The 17,642-nt window shown below is 38.6% G+C and overlaps 1 protein-coding gene across 1 annotated transcript in view; it reads right to left on the reverse strand.

Annotated features, from left to right (window-relative positions):
• The window catches only part of DNAH9 (dynein axonemal heavy chain 9), a 155,076-nt gene that overhangs the window by 19,395 nt on the left and 118,039 nt on the right, over positions 1–17,642 (reverse strand). Inside the window, exons 61-63 of the mRNA XM_026051405.1 lie at positions 12,587–12,780; positions 8,390–8,538; positions 7,072–7,199 (exon numbers count right to left, since the gene is read on the reverse strand). Of these exons, the coding sequence (XP_025907190.1) occupies positions 7,072–7,199; positions 8,390–8,538; positions 12,587–12,780 (471 nt within the window). The remainder of the gene's footprint in view (positions 1–7,071; positions 7,200–8,389; positions 8,539–12,586; positions 12,781–17,642) is intronic.

Below are 17,642 nucleotides of genomic sequence, written 5' to 3' on the forward strand. Positions count from 1 at the left end.
AATTTATAATATACATTGATAAATCACTCTGGGTCTCCTCTTCTTTGTGCTAAACGGTCCCAGCTTTCTCAGTGTCTTTTCGTGAGGCAGGTGCTCCAAATTCTTTACCATAAATACTTTCTTTGATTGAAGCAGCAGATGAAAGTTTTTGGGACAAATTAATGAACTAAACAAATGGAAGTTACTAGGAAGAAAACTAAACATGGAAGTGCTGAATTACTGTACTAGGCAAACTAGTGGAAACTGCAACAAGCAACTGAATTCACAAACAATCAGTGTGAATTAGAGTTAACTGGGAATCTAAAATCTGAGCTTGCAATTTTTTACAGCATTTTGCCTAAAATAGGTCTAGTGAGCTGCCTCCTGGAGATGCCTCTTCTACTCCAGTAACTGTAATACAGAATTGCCTCCACTGGGCCAGTGTTTCTCAGTGTTTGCAGCTTACGTAGAATTAGATGTTTAACTTTCAGAGGGCACTATTTTTAAGTAAATATTTGATGAAATGGGAAGGAATTAGCATGGCTTTCCCCAAGGGAAGTTACTTTAGCCAATGGAAATTTTCACTTCCAAGTCTGCTGGAACTTTAGAAAGTCAGAAGTGCTCCAAAAACATAAGAAAAGAGAATAAATGTTGGAGGAAGCCATGGACACCTCATACCCTGCAGGCTTGTTACCCCAGACCTGATTTACCCGACTAGGGAATGACACTGCTTGTTTAGAAATCCATCAACTCAGCATCCTTCTCTGAAAGAATTTGGGAGATCAAATGGAGCTAGGAATGTTTGGGCCTGGACTAATAGCAGATGCCTGAACAAAAGAAACACTAAAAGGAATCCTGGTCTGGGGAGAAGTAGGAAGAGCTGTTCTGTGGAAAGAACAAATGTGGGAATGGAATTACAGCCAACGATCAATGCACCATGGCTTGCTTGAAGCATTCAGGATTTCAAGAAACAAGGTAATCCCCAGGGTGCAGACAATCAACTCACTCAAAAAGCACCAGTTCGATAACGGAACCTGAGCGGACAGAAACATGTAGCCAAAATGTTATAGGAGAGATTTAGTGGTTTAGGGGAACATCTCAAAGGAACAGCAAAGGAAAAATGGTGCATTAAATATCAGTYTAATCACGGAGCATGTACATGACCGTAAGTAATTGCATCTTTAATTGGTATTTTCTTCCTACATCTGCTTTTGGGGTTTTAGATGGCTGAAAAATAATTGTTTAACTTGTGCTGATATGACATCAACGTTCACTATTTGTCAGTATCACTGTCTTCTAACAGYCAACTTCAGGAATATTTCTAATCTAATGATAATCAAGTGCAGCTATACGTTATCCTTTTGTGATAGAAGGGAAGGAAAACAAGAACATATGCAGTGAGGCACACACTAAGAATTCGTGGTTTGATCAAATGATATGTCTGCAAAAGAAACAGACAAATTAGTGTAAGGCTCAAGCAAGGTACATTTTATATTCCAAGGACTGAGCTGCTGTGAAGAGCATTCATAGGTTTGCAGAAAGCCTCACAAATTAGTTCTCAGCAGTCAGATAACACAACTTGACAGAACGTGACTAATGACAACATATGTGGTCACAATAATTGAATGTTATGTCAATTACCAATAACGACATAACGCAGATAATGCAACATTAACACAAATCACATCGGAGCTACCTGTCGATCAAATAACCACCTACTTCCATTTAAGCCTGCCTGCCACTGATCTCATGGGATGCCTTTAGTTCTTCTACACGAAAGATCTACATGCTCACCTTCCTATGACTCAAGCCTTCATACTCTTCAAGACTCTCTCCCTAAATCACATTGCAGTTTACATTGCACTAGGATCCTCATCATTCCATAAGACTCCCACAGGATACATTTACCTGGGGTAGAGGAAGATAAATCATTGCTTTATTATGTTTTTCTCAGACAAATTTTGAAGTCTGGGCAAAAGCTGCTGGATAAGGACATCTACATAGACATAAAAAGAGGTGGTAGAAGATGATTCTAACACCTCTGCTGTTTTCCAATCTGGACTGAGTGCAGACTCAGACTATCTCAAATTTGCAGGCACATCATCTTAATTTATGAATAGAAAATAAAGTATTGGGATCCATGCAGGTGGAGGCAATACTCTGATAAAATCAGAATGGAAAGGGGARTAAAAAAATAATAAAAAAAAACATATTCCAGGCTTCCAAGCACGCAGTTACCCCAATGTCTGTCTTTGAGTTACTTCTCCACTTTGTCTGATGGAGCGCAAGGAAGAGCAAGCAGGACCGAGAATGAGGGTCTGTGGGAACGGCAGGGTCCACATGTGGAAATACGGAAGCACCAGAGGTTTTGCCTGGGAATTTGCATCCAAGCCTCGCCATGCTTCTGTTCTTCAGGCAGAACATATATCACAGGATGCAAGTGTTGCTATGGAAACCATCAGAAATAGCACTATGTATAAAGCAGCACACCCTCTACAATGCATTCCCTTTGCTGAGAGCAACTGGAAACCTTTCACTTCCCTGAAAGCGGCTTTCATCCAAACTTATCACAAATCACCTCCTACTGTAATGACAATTAGTTTTGCAAAGTCTCGGTCTGTGACAAGATGTGCCCAAAAAATAACCACTGATTTTACAGTAAATCTGAGAACCAGACTTGGCAGAACTAGGCACRATTTAAGGCTTGCGGAGGTGTTTGAGCTCACCCTTATCACTCCTCCCACCACTCCAATGCTTCAGTCTCTGTTGGAACCGCACAGTCTGAACCTCAGGTCTGAATGATGCCATTAGAGGCATGCGAGACTGCAGGGGTTTGCCAGGCCAGAGAGCAAGAGAAGTCAACAAATGCATGACAAAAGACAACCGTTTTGATTAATCTCAAGAAACAGAAGAATAGAAACTTTACTTCCAGGAAGACTCCCCMCATAGCGGTGTTTCAACTCATCACAAGTTCTGCTAGTGTTGAGACACAGGTTCCCACAGCAGTTTTATTATTCATGCAATGGTTAGAAAGGCATTGCAAGTCCAACAGAAACTCATTTCAATTCCAGAACCAAATTTGGACTAACTATTGGTCAGTACATTTTCAAATTTGCAACTTGAAAAGTCTGGGAATGGGCATGTATATGAGCAACAAGGAAAACTGCTGTCCGATATCCAATAGCTTTCTACATCAGAGTTTCTGTCCAAAAATCATGAAATGAAAGCTAGAGATGGAGAGTGCATTTTTCTTCACATGCCCCTAGGGATGAAAAGATCTTGCGTCCAGATGGAAAAGTTTCTTTGTTACTAAAGCAGAGACTTAGTGCCAGATGTGTGCATGCATGTGCCTACCTAGCAAGGACAACACATCTCACAGAGGACAACATATCTCTTTTGCTTGTGGATAACTGCTCGACTTTGATGTAAAGTACACAAAAAAAAAAAAAAAAAAAAAAAAAAAAAAAAAAAAAAAAAAGAAAAAAAAAAGGCTCCAGTGTATTTAAGATGCAGTAAATGCTCCACAAACATCTAGATTTCATACGGTTTTGGTCTAGGAGCTCACTGTTTTTCAATTTAGTACCTGAACCTGGCTCAGTGAAGCAGCAACCTATGAAAATCAAAAGATGCTCAAGAATTAAATTAACTTGATCATGAAGTAAAGGAAGTGACATTTTGGCTAATGGATGAAGACTACAATTAAATTGGCAATATCTAATGTCTGAACTCTTCCCTGCATCAGTTCATCCAAATTTACAGCTGTAAACATGTAAATAGCTTTTGCTTTTTGTGCCTCTAGGCTGATGAACATTTTTTGGTGATTGTGATGGTCACTGTGCTAAGCAAAACRTTTCAGAGATGGACTGTGAGGGAAACACAGCACAGTTTGTCCTGTCACATAGCTCAGTTCTTGTGCTATTCAAGGATCTTTTTTCCCTGCAAAAGGGACAGTATGTGCACCAGAGTAGCTAACTTTGTGACTGCTCTGCAATGAGAAGGTAAAAGAGTATAAAATCATTGAGGTTGCCAGGGATTTCTAGAAATGATCTACTTCAACCCAAAATAGATTGAATGAAAGCAGGTTGCTCAAGACTGTGTCCAGTTGGATCTTGAATATCAAGGATACAGCCCTATAGGTTTCTGCAGTTTTCCAGGGTCACATTTCAATCTTCCTCCCTGTCAAGCACACCTCTCCTAATAACATGGCAGTGCAGAGCCGATAGGACATACACGGAATTTGGAGCCAACATTATTTCTTAAGAATGGCCTCAGGACTGTTCTTCAGAAATTCTACAAGCAACATTCCTTTTCAGTTGAGCCCATTGTGCTCTTTGATCTGTTTTTCTTTCTACTTTTAATAAATACTGTTTTCAAGACAAGTATGCTTGTGCTTACTTCGAACAGCCAGCCCTCAAGGACAGCAAGTCTTTCAGTTTTCGAGGAGAGCTCACATTGAGACTCTTATAGGCAAAACATTCCAGGAAGGATCTTCACACAAGGAAACCTCCTTACAAAATCAACCACAGAGGGCAGAGTCGGGCTGGGTCCTCAGTCATGTAATGGTGATAACTGCCTCCTCCCCACTTCTGAGGCTACATGTCACAAATGATGACCTGACAAGTATCTCTACTTGTCTTTATTTTCATTGTAAGACAAAAGCCACTTGAGTTCCTGGGTAGATATGGATGATACTTTCCTTAATTTGATTCCTACAGCATTGGGTTCTTTTGAGATAGGACACTGGGAGGTCAACACATTTCAGAAAGAACCAGTCATAGAATAGCCTCTTCCTGACACAAAGAGAGTGATCTTGCTTATGTCACGCAAAAAGGACTTCCATACCCCTTAACAAGCAATCCTACAAACCTAATTCCCCAACTCATTATCATACAAAGTGCTTGACTGTCATTATTTCCAGTTCCAAGCAAAGGCCAGTAATAAACTACATTCATATAAAGTGTTTATCTTGGATAAAGTGCGTAATGGTTGATATAAGATAGCAAATTCAGTGTACAGAAGGGGAATTCTACTTTACGTGAGCCGAACAGTTAAGTGGYTCGAGAAATACAGAACCGATATCTGATTTCAATAGCTGTTTTTGTCTGCCTAGAAACAAACGGGAAAACGGGATATAACAGTACTACAGATGAGATACAGCTTCCAACTAATGATTTACCTGAGTAAATTACACTGGAGTACCTGTTGAGTTCTGCTCTGTCCTCTCTTTTATCATTAATACAATGATTTGCAAATTCCGGGACACTTGTGTACACTGATTTGCCTGTGCCACTCCAGGTCCCATTTACTTGACTTTGAACCTGTCTGACCTTGCCAAATGAACTTCCATGTGACAAATATTCACTATAATTCATCTGGGAATGCTATGACAGAAGACTCCTTTGGGAGAGCATTCCCCATCAACTCCTGCTGCAATGGGTTTGAATACTGATTGTAATAATATCTGGAGTGGTCAGATTTTCCAGTATGTGAAAATGGTTTGTTTAAATTGCTAAAATAAATAAATAATAGGATGAGGCTCCAGCTTGACTGAGTAAAGTCTCTCTCATTTTACATAAAGCTTCAGTAAGAGGGGCCTTTGGAAAGCTATGGGAACATGAGATGAAATAAAATGAGGTAGGGGTCTACAGTTGACTTGGCCAGTTTGGGTCCACTGCCTTGCTGTCATTCAACAGGCACACCAGAGAAACCAAACGCAGAAACTGAACTGAGAGAATTGGAATGCCTCAAATACACAGTTTCATGTTTCAAAGTCTGTCTGGAAGGTAAAGTGCTACTGAAGCACTCCTTGGGGGACCCTGTCTGGATTGCTCAGAAGACCTACCATGGTAAAAACAAAGAAGAAAGAGCTATGATCTCTCTTTCAAAACATAATCTGTTTCCATCCAAACCATACAAAACAAAGATCTACAATATTTATTAGTACAAAGCTTTACCGGTTTTGTGGAGAAAATCTAGGACTACTAACTAATGAGTCCCAACTGGCAGCCACTGCTATGACCACAAAGTCGACCTCATGCCATTTGCATCAAGCACTGTCAGCAGCCAGCTGAATTAAACTCTGCACTAAGCTCCCTGGGAAACCAGACTGTTCTTTTCCAGTGGAGACAGTCACATTTGGCAGGTGTTGCCATAAAAGCAGCAACATCAACCATCAAAATCATTCTTTCACACAAATCTGATTTCTGCAGCTCCTCTGATTAAATCTTCTGTGTCCAAGGAGATATCTAACTGATTGCTTTGACTAGTGAAGAGATGATGTTAATGAGTGACACAAAAGTACTTTCATTTCACATTACTCATTTGTACTGAAGCAATACATATTGAAGCTGCTGTTAGTAACAGATCTTTTACAGGTACTAATGCCCATTTTAGGGAAAACACCTTTAGTTTGGATTCCTGAAGAGAGAAGATAGAGGCTGTGTGTTTTCTTCTCYATCATCTCAAAGGCAAATGCCAGCACTATCTAAATCCAGTCCTTATCCAAACAACTCAGTGATAGCAAATGCCTATAAAACCCACATAAGGGAAATTAGAGGGATTCTCCGAGAGCTGTAATTAGAGCTGTCATTAGTGACTGCATACAAGCAAACTAAGGCATTCGCAGAAGGAGTGACTCCAAAGAGCACTCAACAAAGAAAGAGTTCCCCTCATACTTGGAAACATTCTGACAAGTTATTGCCACATTTATATTTCAGAACCCGCCACCATAAAAGAAGCAGATAGATATCTGAATTCCTTGTCATGGGGTTCATTCTCAGTCATTTATTTATATATTTAACAATTTTTTAGTGGCAGAAAGAGCAGATAAAAGCACAGGCAGGTATAAAACAACCTTCCTTATGACTCTCGATATATCTATACAGAGACAGAGAATTCTAAGAGCAAGAAAACCAAGAAGATTGAGCTCTGTGAAAGCAGTAAGTGGTGTCATGAGACAAAGTGTTGATGTTGAATACACAGAAAATACATCGTCCCATCCCCCATAAGAAATGAATGACATTCTGCCTTCAGTAATTTTATCAGTATCAAGTAACCTGGGAGATTATACCACTCTTTCCAAAGTCACTGTACCTGAAGGATAACCCAATGACCCTCCTTTGCAGCCAGATCTAACGCTTGCTCTGCAACTACCTCTTGACCTTGTCCAAGGGAAACATTGTGGAAATTCCTGTTGTTAAATGTATAACCAAGTTTCTTGCCTAAAAGAAAAGAGAAAAACATTCAGCATTTTTTTAACCAGGATTTGCATGCAGCACAGCTGAGCTCAGGCAGCAGCAGCAAGGCAGAGTTCAGCCTTATTGAAAATCCTCACAGAAGAGTTATCACACTTCTTGTAATAGCTATCTTGTTTCCAGCACACTCCTTGCCAAGGCAGTGGAAACAGCAGTGGCTTCTTCCAAACTTCTTTTAATTGCAGAGTGGTATCAATAAAAAGGTACATTATTACAAAGTGCCTCTTGTTTAAAGAACATTATTCCCCTGCAACCTGGTATAAGAATATACTTTGAAATTACAGGAAATTAAAAGAATGCTCTGCTGATTAAACAGGCTTTGAATAAGACATTATTCGCCGGGGAAATGCATCCTGCCAGTATATACTAGCACTAGCAGTGAGGTTAAGAGCCCATTTGGTTTTGAAARGGCAGCTGACATGAAATCTGCTTGAGCTTTTGGTGGCCTAGACCAAGAAGCCCCAGGTTTTTTTAATCTAGAGATCAGTCAGTCTTCCAGGTTTCTCATGGTTGCTCAGGCTGAACAAAGTGATTCTTCCATGGTGGAGTCAAGAAACAGAGCAAAATGCTCCATCTCGTTAGCTTTAGAGAYCAGGTACTGATGAGGGGAAGTGGTGCACCCTGGAAACCTCTTCTTAAACATATCCCTCATGAAGTCCCCGGGGCTTGGAAGCCAGCTGGTTGTACTACAGCTGGCTGTCCACACTATTAACAACWTGGAAGGAAGGGATTAAAAACTGGAAACCTCTTCATCTACCCAGCAGAGTGTTACAGAAAGTTGTTTACTTTCATCTGAGAACATATTAGATACTTCTGATATGAATTATAGGTTCTGTACACGAGAACCCAGAAACCACAGCACTGTGAAGCACCTTGGGATTCTGGGCAATGCAGAAAAGGGTGAAGTTTGAGTTAAACTTCAGATGAAAATCCAAAACCCTTACAGGAAACTGGAAAAGAAAAATAAACAAAGTGAAACAATCATATCTTCTCACAATTATCTCTTTTTACCAGATTACTCCATTATCTACAGAGAGATTAAAAGAAAAAAGAAAAAAAAAAAAAAAAAAGGAAAAAGGTAGGAACATCATGCCAAGATAATTATACAGAAGATAAAATGCAATACTATGATATGCCTAGAGACATGATTTGTTTACCTTGCTTCTCCACATCCTTCAATGGGTCAACTCCYGGGGACAGGATAAAGAACACTGGGGTTGCAGGTCCTGATTCCTCAAAAGATGTTGCAAAATCCAGGGATCTCCCTATTACATATTTGCTGCCAAGCTTTTCTTCCACAAAATCCCTGTGAGAAATAATAATAATTTTGCCAGCCTATTACTGCTCAGAAAAGACAAATTTCCCCCCAAACGAGCAATTAAGTAGTCTGGATTTTGCCGATACAAACAAATGAGAAACTTGATGAAAAAATGATATTCTGCAGGATGGACTTTGCAACTATCAGTCAGCAGCAGTGGTTGGCACTTTCTATGGGTGTAGAAGGCCGTGTACCAGCTGACAAACAACAGAAAATGAGAAGATGGATACCTAGCAGTGCTACACTGGGCTCAGAGACTCAGTACAAACACTGGCTTATTTCTGATAAACATAATACGGGAGAGGAGAAATAGTTAATTTAATGTATAGAAAACTTCAATGCACTTTGTAATCCATACAGCCTTTGAGAGGAAGCTGTCTTCCTTTAAATTTATCGCCAAAAGCCACAAAAGTCTGGATGATTTACAAAATGACTTTGTTCTGGAAAGATAAAAGGGAAGAGCTCTAAGAATATCTGATGTGTTTAGCTTAGCCTCTGCATGAGAGCCACAAGGAAAAAATATAAGAGAGTGAACAGTAAAAATTTCAGCTCTACAGTAGCTGTCTGAACAGAATACAATGTATGGAGAATTTGCAGGCTGAATTTCCCTGGGGTGAGCTTACCAAAATCACTGCTTTAGCAAAAAAGAATGTACTGAACATTGACTCAGAGGTAGGAACATTATATTCAAATCCCAAGAATGAACAGTCTTCTGGCAAAGACACATCATTAATGTTTTGAAAAACTCAAGACTGGGGGAAGAAAAACATTAACCAGTTTTTAAACATTAACCAGTTTTTAACTGATAGATGGTACTGGAACACCACAGTTAAATTCCTTCCAAGAAAAGCTGGGAGTCTGCTTCAAGGAGACTTCAGTAGAAAGACAGCTGCAAGAGAAACACCCAAAGGACTGAAGCAGAAAGTGCTTCCCTTGCATGGCAGCTCTTTCACGTATGCATTTTTCTGTTCTGGTCAAGGTTTGCTAAAGAGTAGYATCAGTTCACATAACGTATGGAAATCCTCCAGATGCAATGCCACAACATTCTTGTTCTGCAGCAAGTCTTGGCTCGGTTAAATGATGTCGAGTAGATTCAGAAATGTAAGTAATGTGACTTGGGAACTTGGAATTGGGCCATGAATGCATGAAAGAGTAGAAAAGTGCTTAATCTGTATCTTTCAAATGAAGTACTCAAAAGGGTTGTCCACAGTACACGTAGAAGGATTTAAGAAAAAGTGTCAAAATAAAAGGTAAAATGTCCTGTGAGACAAATAACTCTGCCACAGATCAGGTTTATGTATAGCTAAGACTGCCCAAGATCCATCATCTCAAGAGTCTCTATAAATGTCATAATCACGGCTAGAGGTGTCAGTTACCAGAGACCTCAGTCCTTCAGCATTCTATCAAAGGTCTGTCCCTCAGGACAGAAATACTAATAAGTTTGGAAGAACTTCACCAAGGCCACGTTATACTCTGCTGGTTGATGGACATCATCATGCATATGGAAACAGGAAAGTACAAAGTGTTGCAGGAAGTCCCTTGTTGATATTCTGGGATAAGACTGAACTACAAAATAGACATTTACAATGGAAAATCCTCCTTGCTGCTTGCTGATTGATAGCAGAGCACTGTCCTTACATAAACTCTAAGGAGTGAGTCAGAATGTGTTTTTTCCTGATGTCTCCTTAGGTCTAGGCAATAAAAGAGCTTGTGCTGCTTACATATCTGGGGATCTGCTTACAAACCTGACTTCCAAGATGAGGAAATGTAAAAAATCTGCTCAGGAGTAGAGTGAAGATGGTGTCAACACCATTTAGATACCAAAAAGCACCCTAAAACATCTGCAGGGAGCTCACACATAAGACACAGGACACACAGGAGTCTCGTACAGCAAGACAGGTGGAAGTGAGGTAAGGATACTCTAAGGCATAAAAAATGCTCTTAGTCACCTATGTTTAGTCTACTGTGTCACTCCTTGACTCCTAAATGCACTCAAATGCTTGGAGGGGTAGGAAGGTTGTGTATGTAATTCTAGTGAAGTCCATCAATCAACAATAAGGGATTTGATGGAAGCAGTTTTATCTGATGCACAAAAGGAAGAGATCTTTGAATAGAGAACTGCAAGAGAACTTCTGGGATTCAAACACCCTGTAGAAGAAACTATGCAAGACTCGATGAATTTATTAAAAGCCACATGTGGTCATGAAACACTACTACCTAATGAATGATGTTGAAGGTGAAGTCAATAGGAGATGGCAGCTCCACAGTCCTCTGCAGGATATTCCACTCTTTGTATAGTCAGAGAAAACAATTTTGACTATTAGACTTATCCTCTTTCCTATCATACTAGTATTAGAGTACTAGATTTAATGACTGACATGAAAAAGACAGATTAAAAGGATTTGATATATTTTTCACAGAGCTGCTTCTTAGAAACAGTCAATTTCTTGACTAATGGAACAGTATATGTTATAGCCAGACTGCCAGCTGAAGAAAAGGTTTGACAAGTAGGATGCTTCCAAGGAGAAACCAGGAAGTTAAAGGCATTTTTACTGTCATTGTTATCACTAATAATTTCAAGCTTGCTTTTGGAATGTGGTATTTCCCTACACAAAAGCTCTTCTGAATTTTTAAGCCTCATTTCTAGCTATGTGGAACCTCAAGAAGAATTTTAGTCACAAACATTTACAAAGATTTGGGGAAGGACYCATGAACTGTTACTGTTTGCACACATTGATGTTCTAGCCTTCTTCTAGAGAATAAACAAAACACACAGTTTTTAAATGTTCTTTTGATAACAAAAAAGCTTGACATTCCTAGACTCTAAAAATATTTAAATTATCTTTAAGCTTTGATTTTCTTACCTTTTTATAAAGGAGAAAAGAATTTAAACTTTATATGCTAGTTATTTTTGAGCTATATGAATACTTCGATTGAAAGGAATGGATTAAACCTATTTAAATGAAAGATGCACTTGCAGAAACACATAATTTTTCTCTAACTAAATAACAACAGGAAAAATCTTTTCAGTTGATAAAGCATATGCAGAATTGTGTCCCAAAAGAGTAACTGATGAGCTAGATGGTTTAGAATGATATTATGATAAATTATTGCATTTAACTTGACAAAATACAAATAAAATTGACTATAACAAGCCTTCATTCAAAATATCTGCATTTTTGTGCATTTTTAAAGATAAACAGAAACCTAGTTCACAGACCAAGCAGCACATTCTGCTATACACAGATATATATGCACACACACCAGGTAGTGCAGCAATATAAACTCTGAAAGGCAGTGGCATGAGAGGCATAGTGGAAATATTAGGTCATGAAATACTGGTACAGAAAGGAAAAAAAATCCAAGCCTTAGTAGAGTTAAAGACCTTTAGTTGCTCTAGTAATGTGCATATTGCTTATCTTCAAGTTTAGATTTGCCTAGTTACCTTCACTACATAATTTATAACTACAGCTTTCMGAACCAGTATCATATAAATTTTGCATTTCAGAGAAGAGGAAAAAACAACAACACCCCCCACAAGACTTTCCTTTGCTCTTGTCCTTTATTCCTGTACCTAAGGAACAAAGGTTATAAACAATTTAGYGACTAATATTGACCTTAGTGAATTCTAAAAGTTGCAGCATATAAGAAGACTCCAGCAGATGTTTATTCCCTGCAAGATGATGGTCATTTCTGACTAGGCATGACTATTTCTCACTCTGTTCTCTCTACTTTCATCACCATTGCCAATATTTGAGTTAGATTACTTCCAGGAGAGAAATCCTGATGAACACAGCTCCCTAGGCAGAAAGTTCTAATTAAATGTTTGTATATGTTTGCTGCACTGGAGAGCTAAGAGTCAAGAAACAACTTATTTGGCAAAGACTCCTTTATAGGAAGCCATATTGCAGAGCTCATATTCTACAACGAGTACATGCAAGAATATTTCTGAATTCCTCCTGTTTTTCAGAAAACACAGATCCAAAGCCTCCTAATAAGCAACACTGCTATACAGACAACAAAGAAATGTTCTCACCTGACAGCATAGGTCATACGATCAGGTCGGAGGGCTCTCATAATGCATAGTTGCTGCAGAGACGACTTGTTCTTCCATTCCTGAGGGAATTTCTCCTTTTCTGGACACTCAGATTCAACAAATTTCTTCCATCGTTTTGCAGATCCCTCAATGTCCCGATCTAGGTTCCGAAATTCTTCCATAGATGAGAGAGCCTGGAAAAATTCAGCAGATGTCTTTAGAAAACAGTACTACATGGCTGTGAGTAACTTTTCTAATACTATCTGCTGCTCATGTTTTGCTGTATTGAAGGAATTATAGTTGGAGCCTGGAAATCAGATCCAGAACCCAATCAAGACAAGATAAGTCTATTCAGTTGTTCTCAGCTCTGTTGTCCGCTCATCATCACAATCACAACAATCATCTTGGGCAATTCCTAAGGCCACAGGAGCAGATATTTCATGTATCCACTGAGGGATATTTCATATATCAGGAAAGCATATGACTAAATTTTCTTCTCTTACCACCAYCATTGCTGTGATGTTCCTCAACAGTGAGGAGCTGGAGTTCTTGCCRTTCAAACCTAAACAATGTGAGATAGTCCTCGCTGTCCAAAACTACTTTCCAAAGGTTTTTGACAGTTGAAATAYTCAAGTTAGTTTACTTACACACGTGCAGATCGTTTTCCTGTTCTCTTATGCATACACCTCTTGTTCTCTTACGCATACATCTCTCTCTCTCCCCAGTCTGGTCACATAGCCTGTGAAACCATCACGCTGAGACTTCACCATACCCTCATGGGGACAACAGAGCCACAGATCTCAAGAGGCACAAGCTGCAAATGGGTTGGTGCTTCCTTTGTACAAACGTGCGTACCACACCGTGCCACTTAAAAGCAAGTCTTACACCTATCTAATGCACACTAAGAGTATTTTTTTTCCATGCTACAAGCCTGTAAAAGAAACAAGTAGCAGAAAATGCCCCAAAGTGATGTACAGATGAGCAAAGAATTGAATATATGATAATTACATTGAAAATGCAACTAGAAAAAAAAAAAAAAAAAAGCCTCCTGCAACTATAAGGAAAGTGGCAACTATAAACCATATACAGAGAAGCAAAGAATCCAAACTATCTTTCAAACAAGTGGTCACAAAACACATGCACAGCCTGCAACGTTCTTGCTTATTTCAAGTAAAATTCTTGCCAAAACAAACACGCTTGGAGTATTTTGCATAATCTGAAGCTCTAGGCAGTTGAACTTGAATTGGAAAAGATAAGCAAAGCATAAAAGACAGTGAATAAGCTCCCTTCTATAGAAGCAGAAGGGCACATAGCATAGCAGAAGCTTCCTGACATATAGAGGTGTTCCACACCGTTCATGTCGCAGTTTACACTTCATTCAGCTCCGCTATCAAAACCAACTAAGAAAGCTCTTTGAAAAGCATTGGTGTCGCATCTTATTCAGTATCAACTGAAAAAATATGTACTTGCCAAAAGGCTTTCAAAGTCATGCAAATTCCCTGACAGAACTACTGAGAGATTCTCATGAATATGGTACTCCTGCAAAAGAGGCAGATGATGCTGAAGGCCATTTTTTTTCCTAAAAACCATGGGGGAGGCATGCTCTTCCTTTGCAAAGATATCCCAGTGATAAGATGAGAACAGTTTAAAATTTCAGCCTTTTTAATAGATGGAATTTTTTTAAAAAAGCATGAACTTCAAAAATTAGGGAAGAAAATCAGTCAGAAAAAGAGGCTCCTTATGACAAAAAGAGTGAAAATGCCAGCAGATGAGAGAAAGAATGAAAGAAGTCTCACCACTACTCCCAGWGCAAGCCATCAACACAGTGCATGGCTGTTGAACATAGATTCACAGAATCAAAGAAGAAAAGGTTGGAAGAGACTATGGAGATCTCTGGTCCAAATCTGCACTCAGAGCAGGATTAAAGATAATACTGGGTCAGGCTAGCTGTGGCTAGTAARACGCTGATCTCCAAGAATGGAGCTCCCTCAACCCCACCGGTGACCTGTTGCTGCACTACACTCACCTGAAATAAGATKTTTTTTTCTTTCAGTAGGTTCAACCTGAAGCTTCAACCTGCAATTTGTGACTGTTGAACCTTACTTTACTCTTTGCCATTAAAAGGGAAGTTTGGTTCTGTCATCTTGCAGTTTTCCTTCAATYAAGAGGTGGGCTGCTATACTACAACTACTGCACAGCCTTCTATTAACCAACAAGACAAATGCCGCCTCCTTTCCTCACTGGTCATGTGCTCTAGRACCATAATTAAAGCCATCAGCACACAAATACTTACAGACATATGCTATTATTATATGCTTATGTATGCTATTGTAACCAATGAAGCTTTGCATGAAGACAATTTCATCAATACCTCCACAAAAGGCATAAATAAGAATAGAGCTCTTGTAGTGCCACTTGATAGCTACGACATGAATTGGCTTGATTTGAGGCTGACCATCTCCATGCCAAAATCCCAAGAACCCTGAGAATTTCATGAAAAAGCATGCGAGTAAAGCAGAGGTGCAACAAAAGATGTTTTTATGCGCGGCTTAGCACTGACACATGGAGAAATTCCAGCAAATAGAAGCACTTGCTCCAAAATCAATGCCACATCTCACTCTCTATGGAAAACCAAAACAAGAACACAGATTATAAGAAATTGAAATCAGCAAGAACAACACTATGTGTTTTGATCTGGTATCTTGTCCTTGCAGTCATAAATACTTCTGATGCATCTATCCTAGCTGCACAGGATACAGTGACAAATGCAGAACTCAATGGATTCATCAGTGCCAGTGCTTACATAAAACATTTTAACACTGTTGACTTTTGAAGTGACTTATTTCAAATACTACTTTATAACCTGTGCTGTTATTGCTCTGAGAAATCTCTCGATGATTTTAACAAGGAAGATTCTGAAATTCTTTTTTTGCTTCTCACAAAATGACAGACGTGTAATCAGAGATGATAGTCTCCCTGAACAACACGTTTTTAGAATCAAGAAAGCTCTAATTGCAAGTATAAAGTCTGTATTATACAAACTAATACTAAAATTTTTATTACTCAACTACTGTAATTGTGTATATTAGGACTGATGGTATTAATAAGAGATGCTACTATTTAAAAGCTGGTGCAGTGATCTCAATCAGCAATCTTTCTGTGAATATCAACTGCATTTTAATGCCACTACCTTGACAATTTCTAGAAACCTTAGACCAGTGGTGATATATCACTGTATTCCAGCAGCAGGAGTGAAAGCATGAATGGTACATTGGGAAAACAGATGAGTACTACACACCAACTTAAATCATTTGACTATTTTTTGCCAATATAATAGAGAATAACTTGCTTGTTTAGGGTTGTCATGGAAATGAAGAAAGACAAAAATKTTTAGCAAAATAAAATATGCCTAAAAGAACTGGAAGACTCCAGTTTCTATGTCTGCAATCCATACTGCAGACATTTCTGATAAYTGCAAAAAGGAAGGTCCTGATTTTATGTATTAAAATAAGACTACTGCAAGAAAGCAATGGTCTTCAGACCATGCCAAGGCATGGATAATTGCTTTCTCAGAAAGAATGATTTTTCCATTCACTGATCCATAGACAAATCACTTTAACACTTTGATTTTCCCCCACTAGTTCCTCATATAAGTCAATCACATCCACAAATGCAAAGCACTCTCCTGCCCCTCACAGCTGTAGGAAATACAGGGAGTATCAGCCACTAGTTTCAAGAAAAGAATTAGAGGGAAAAAACAAAGCTCAGTTGACATTACTGAGCAACTGCAAGGGTGCTTGCATGGTGTCCCTTAYGCAGAGCACTTCAGAGAGTCAACCAGACAGAAAGGGCGATCCTTGCAAAGAGACTCAAGATGATAGTTGGCCAATGTCTCAGAGGACGAGAAGCAACAAGGCAGGAAAGCACTAAGGACAAATGATGAACTCAACTCCCCTTCATGGGCTTGCTGCCTCCAGAGGATGGGTTGAATCTTTAATGAAAAGAAAAACTTCAAAGTTCTGGTGCGCATAATTTATCTGCTAGTGGCAAATACACTGTAAGAGGCTTTTGTACATTAGGGAGCACATTTGCTGTGATCAAGAAAGGCAGTTATTCTAAGGACATCACCCAATCAGAGCTGGTCCCAAGTTCAAGCACTGCTAAATAAGTTTTTTATAAGATATGAAGCAAATAAAAATTTGCTCCTTTTTTTTTTTTTTTTTTTTTTTTGGCTGTGAAGGAAACCATTCTTAAAACAAAAATTAAAACAAATTGTTTCATATATCAAATAATAATTCATAATTTAAAATATCCTGCCAGAGTCATCAAGCACTGCTAAATAAGTTTTTTATAAGATATGAAGCAAATAAAAATTTGCTCCTTTTTTTTTTTTTTTTTTCTCTTTGGCTGTGAAGGAAACCATTCTTAAAACAAAAATTAAAACAAATTGTTTCATATATCAAACAATAATTCATAATTTAAAATATCCTGCCAGAGTCATCAGACTTAAGAACTTCTTTGGGGCAAGAGAAACTGAAACAGACTGTCATGACCATGCTCTTCCTTCACATAAATAATGTGGAAAGYAAATCAGTGCAAGTAAAACCAGTGCTGCCAGACTGAGCAGCCAGGAGATTGGTGCTAAAAGTCATACAGAAAAATGAGGTTTTCTTTTAAGTTCTTTTTGTTACTTCGAGTCTTCAGATTATATTTGATTTATACTTTCAGCCTTACCTCCCTATTGAAATAGTTTTWAAAAAAACAAATATATAACACATTTAAAGGCTATAACATCACCTCACATGCCTCTCTATAAAAAATAAATCTTGACAACACTGTAAAATAAACATTCCCAGCTTGAATAACTTGTGAAATGATTAAATTTCAACTGTTAGTCAAGATATTACTTGTTACAGGTAACAAGATGTGTTTTTATGAATTATAACATATATGAGATTTTCTGTTTAGCTATTCTATCTGAATTATTCAACTCATGAGAGCATGTCTACTGAAGGCAAAATAAAGGCATGATGGGTTTTCCAAATTTCAGTCAGTT

This window comes from Nothoprocta perdicaria, unplaced genomic scaffold, assembly GCF_003342845.1.
Source record: "Nothoprocta perdicaria isolate Ctin4 unplaced genomic scaffold, notPer1 scaffold_75, whole genome shotgun sequence".
Taxonomy (NCBI): Eukaryota; Metazoa; Chordata; class Aves; order Tinamiformes; family Tinamidae; genus Nothoprocta; species Nothoprocta perdicaria.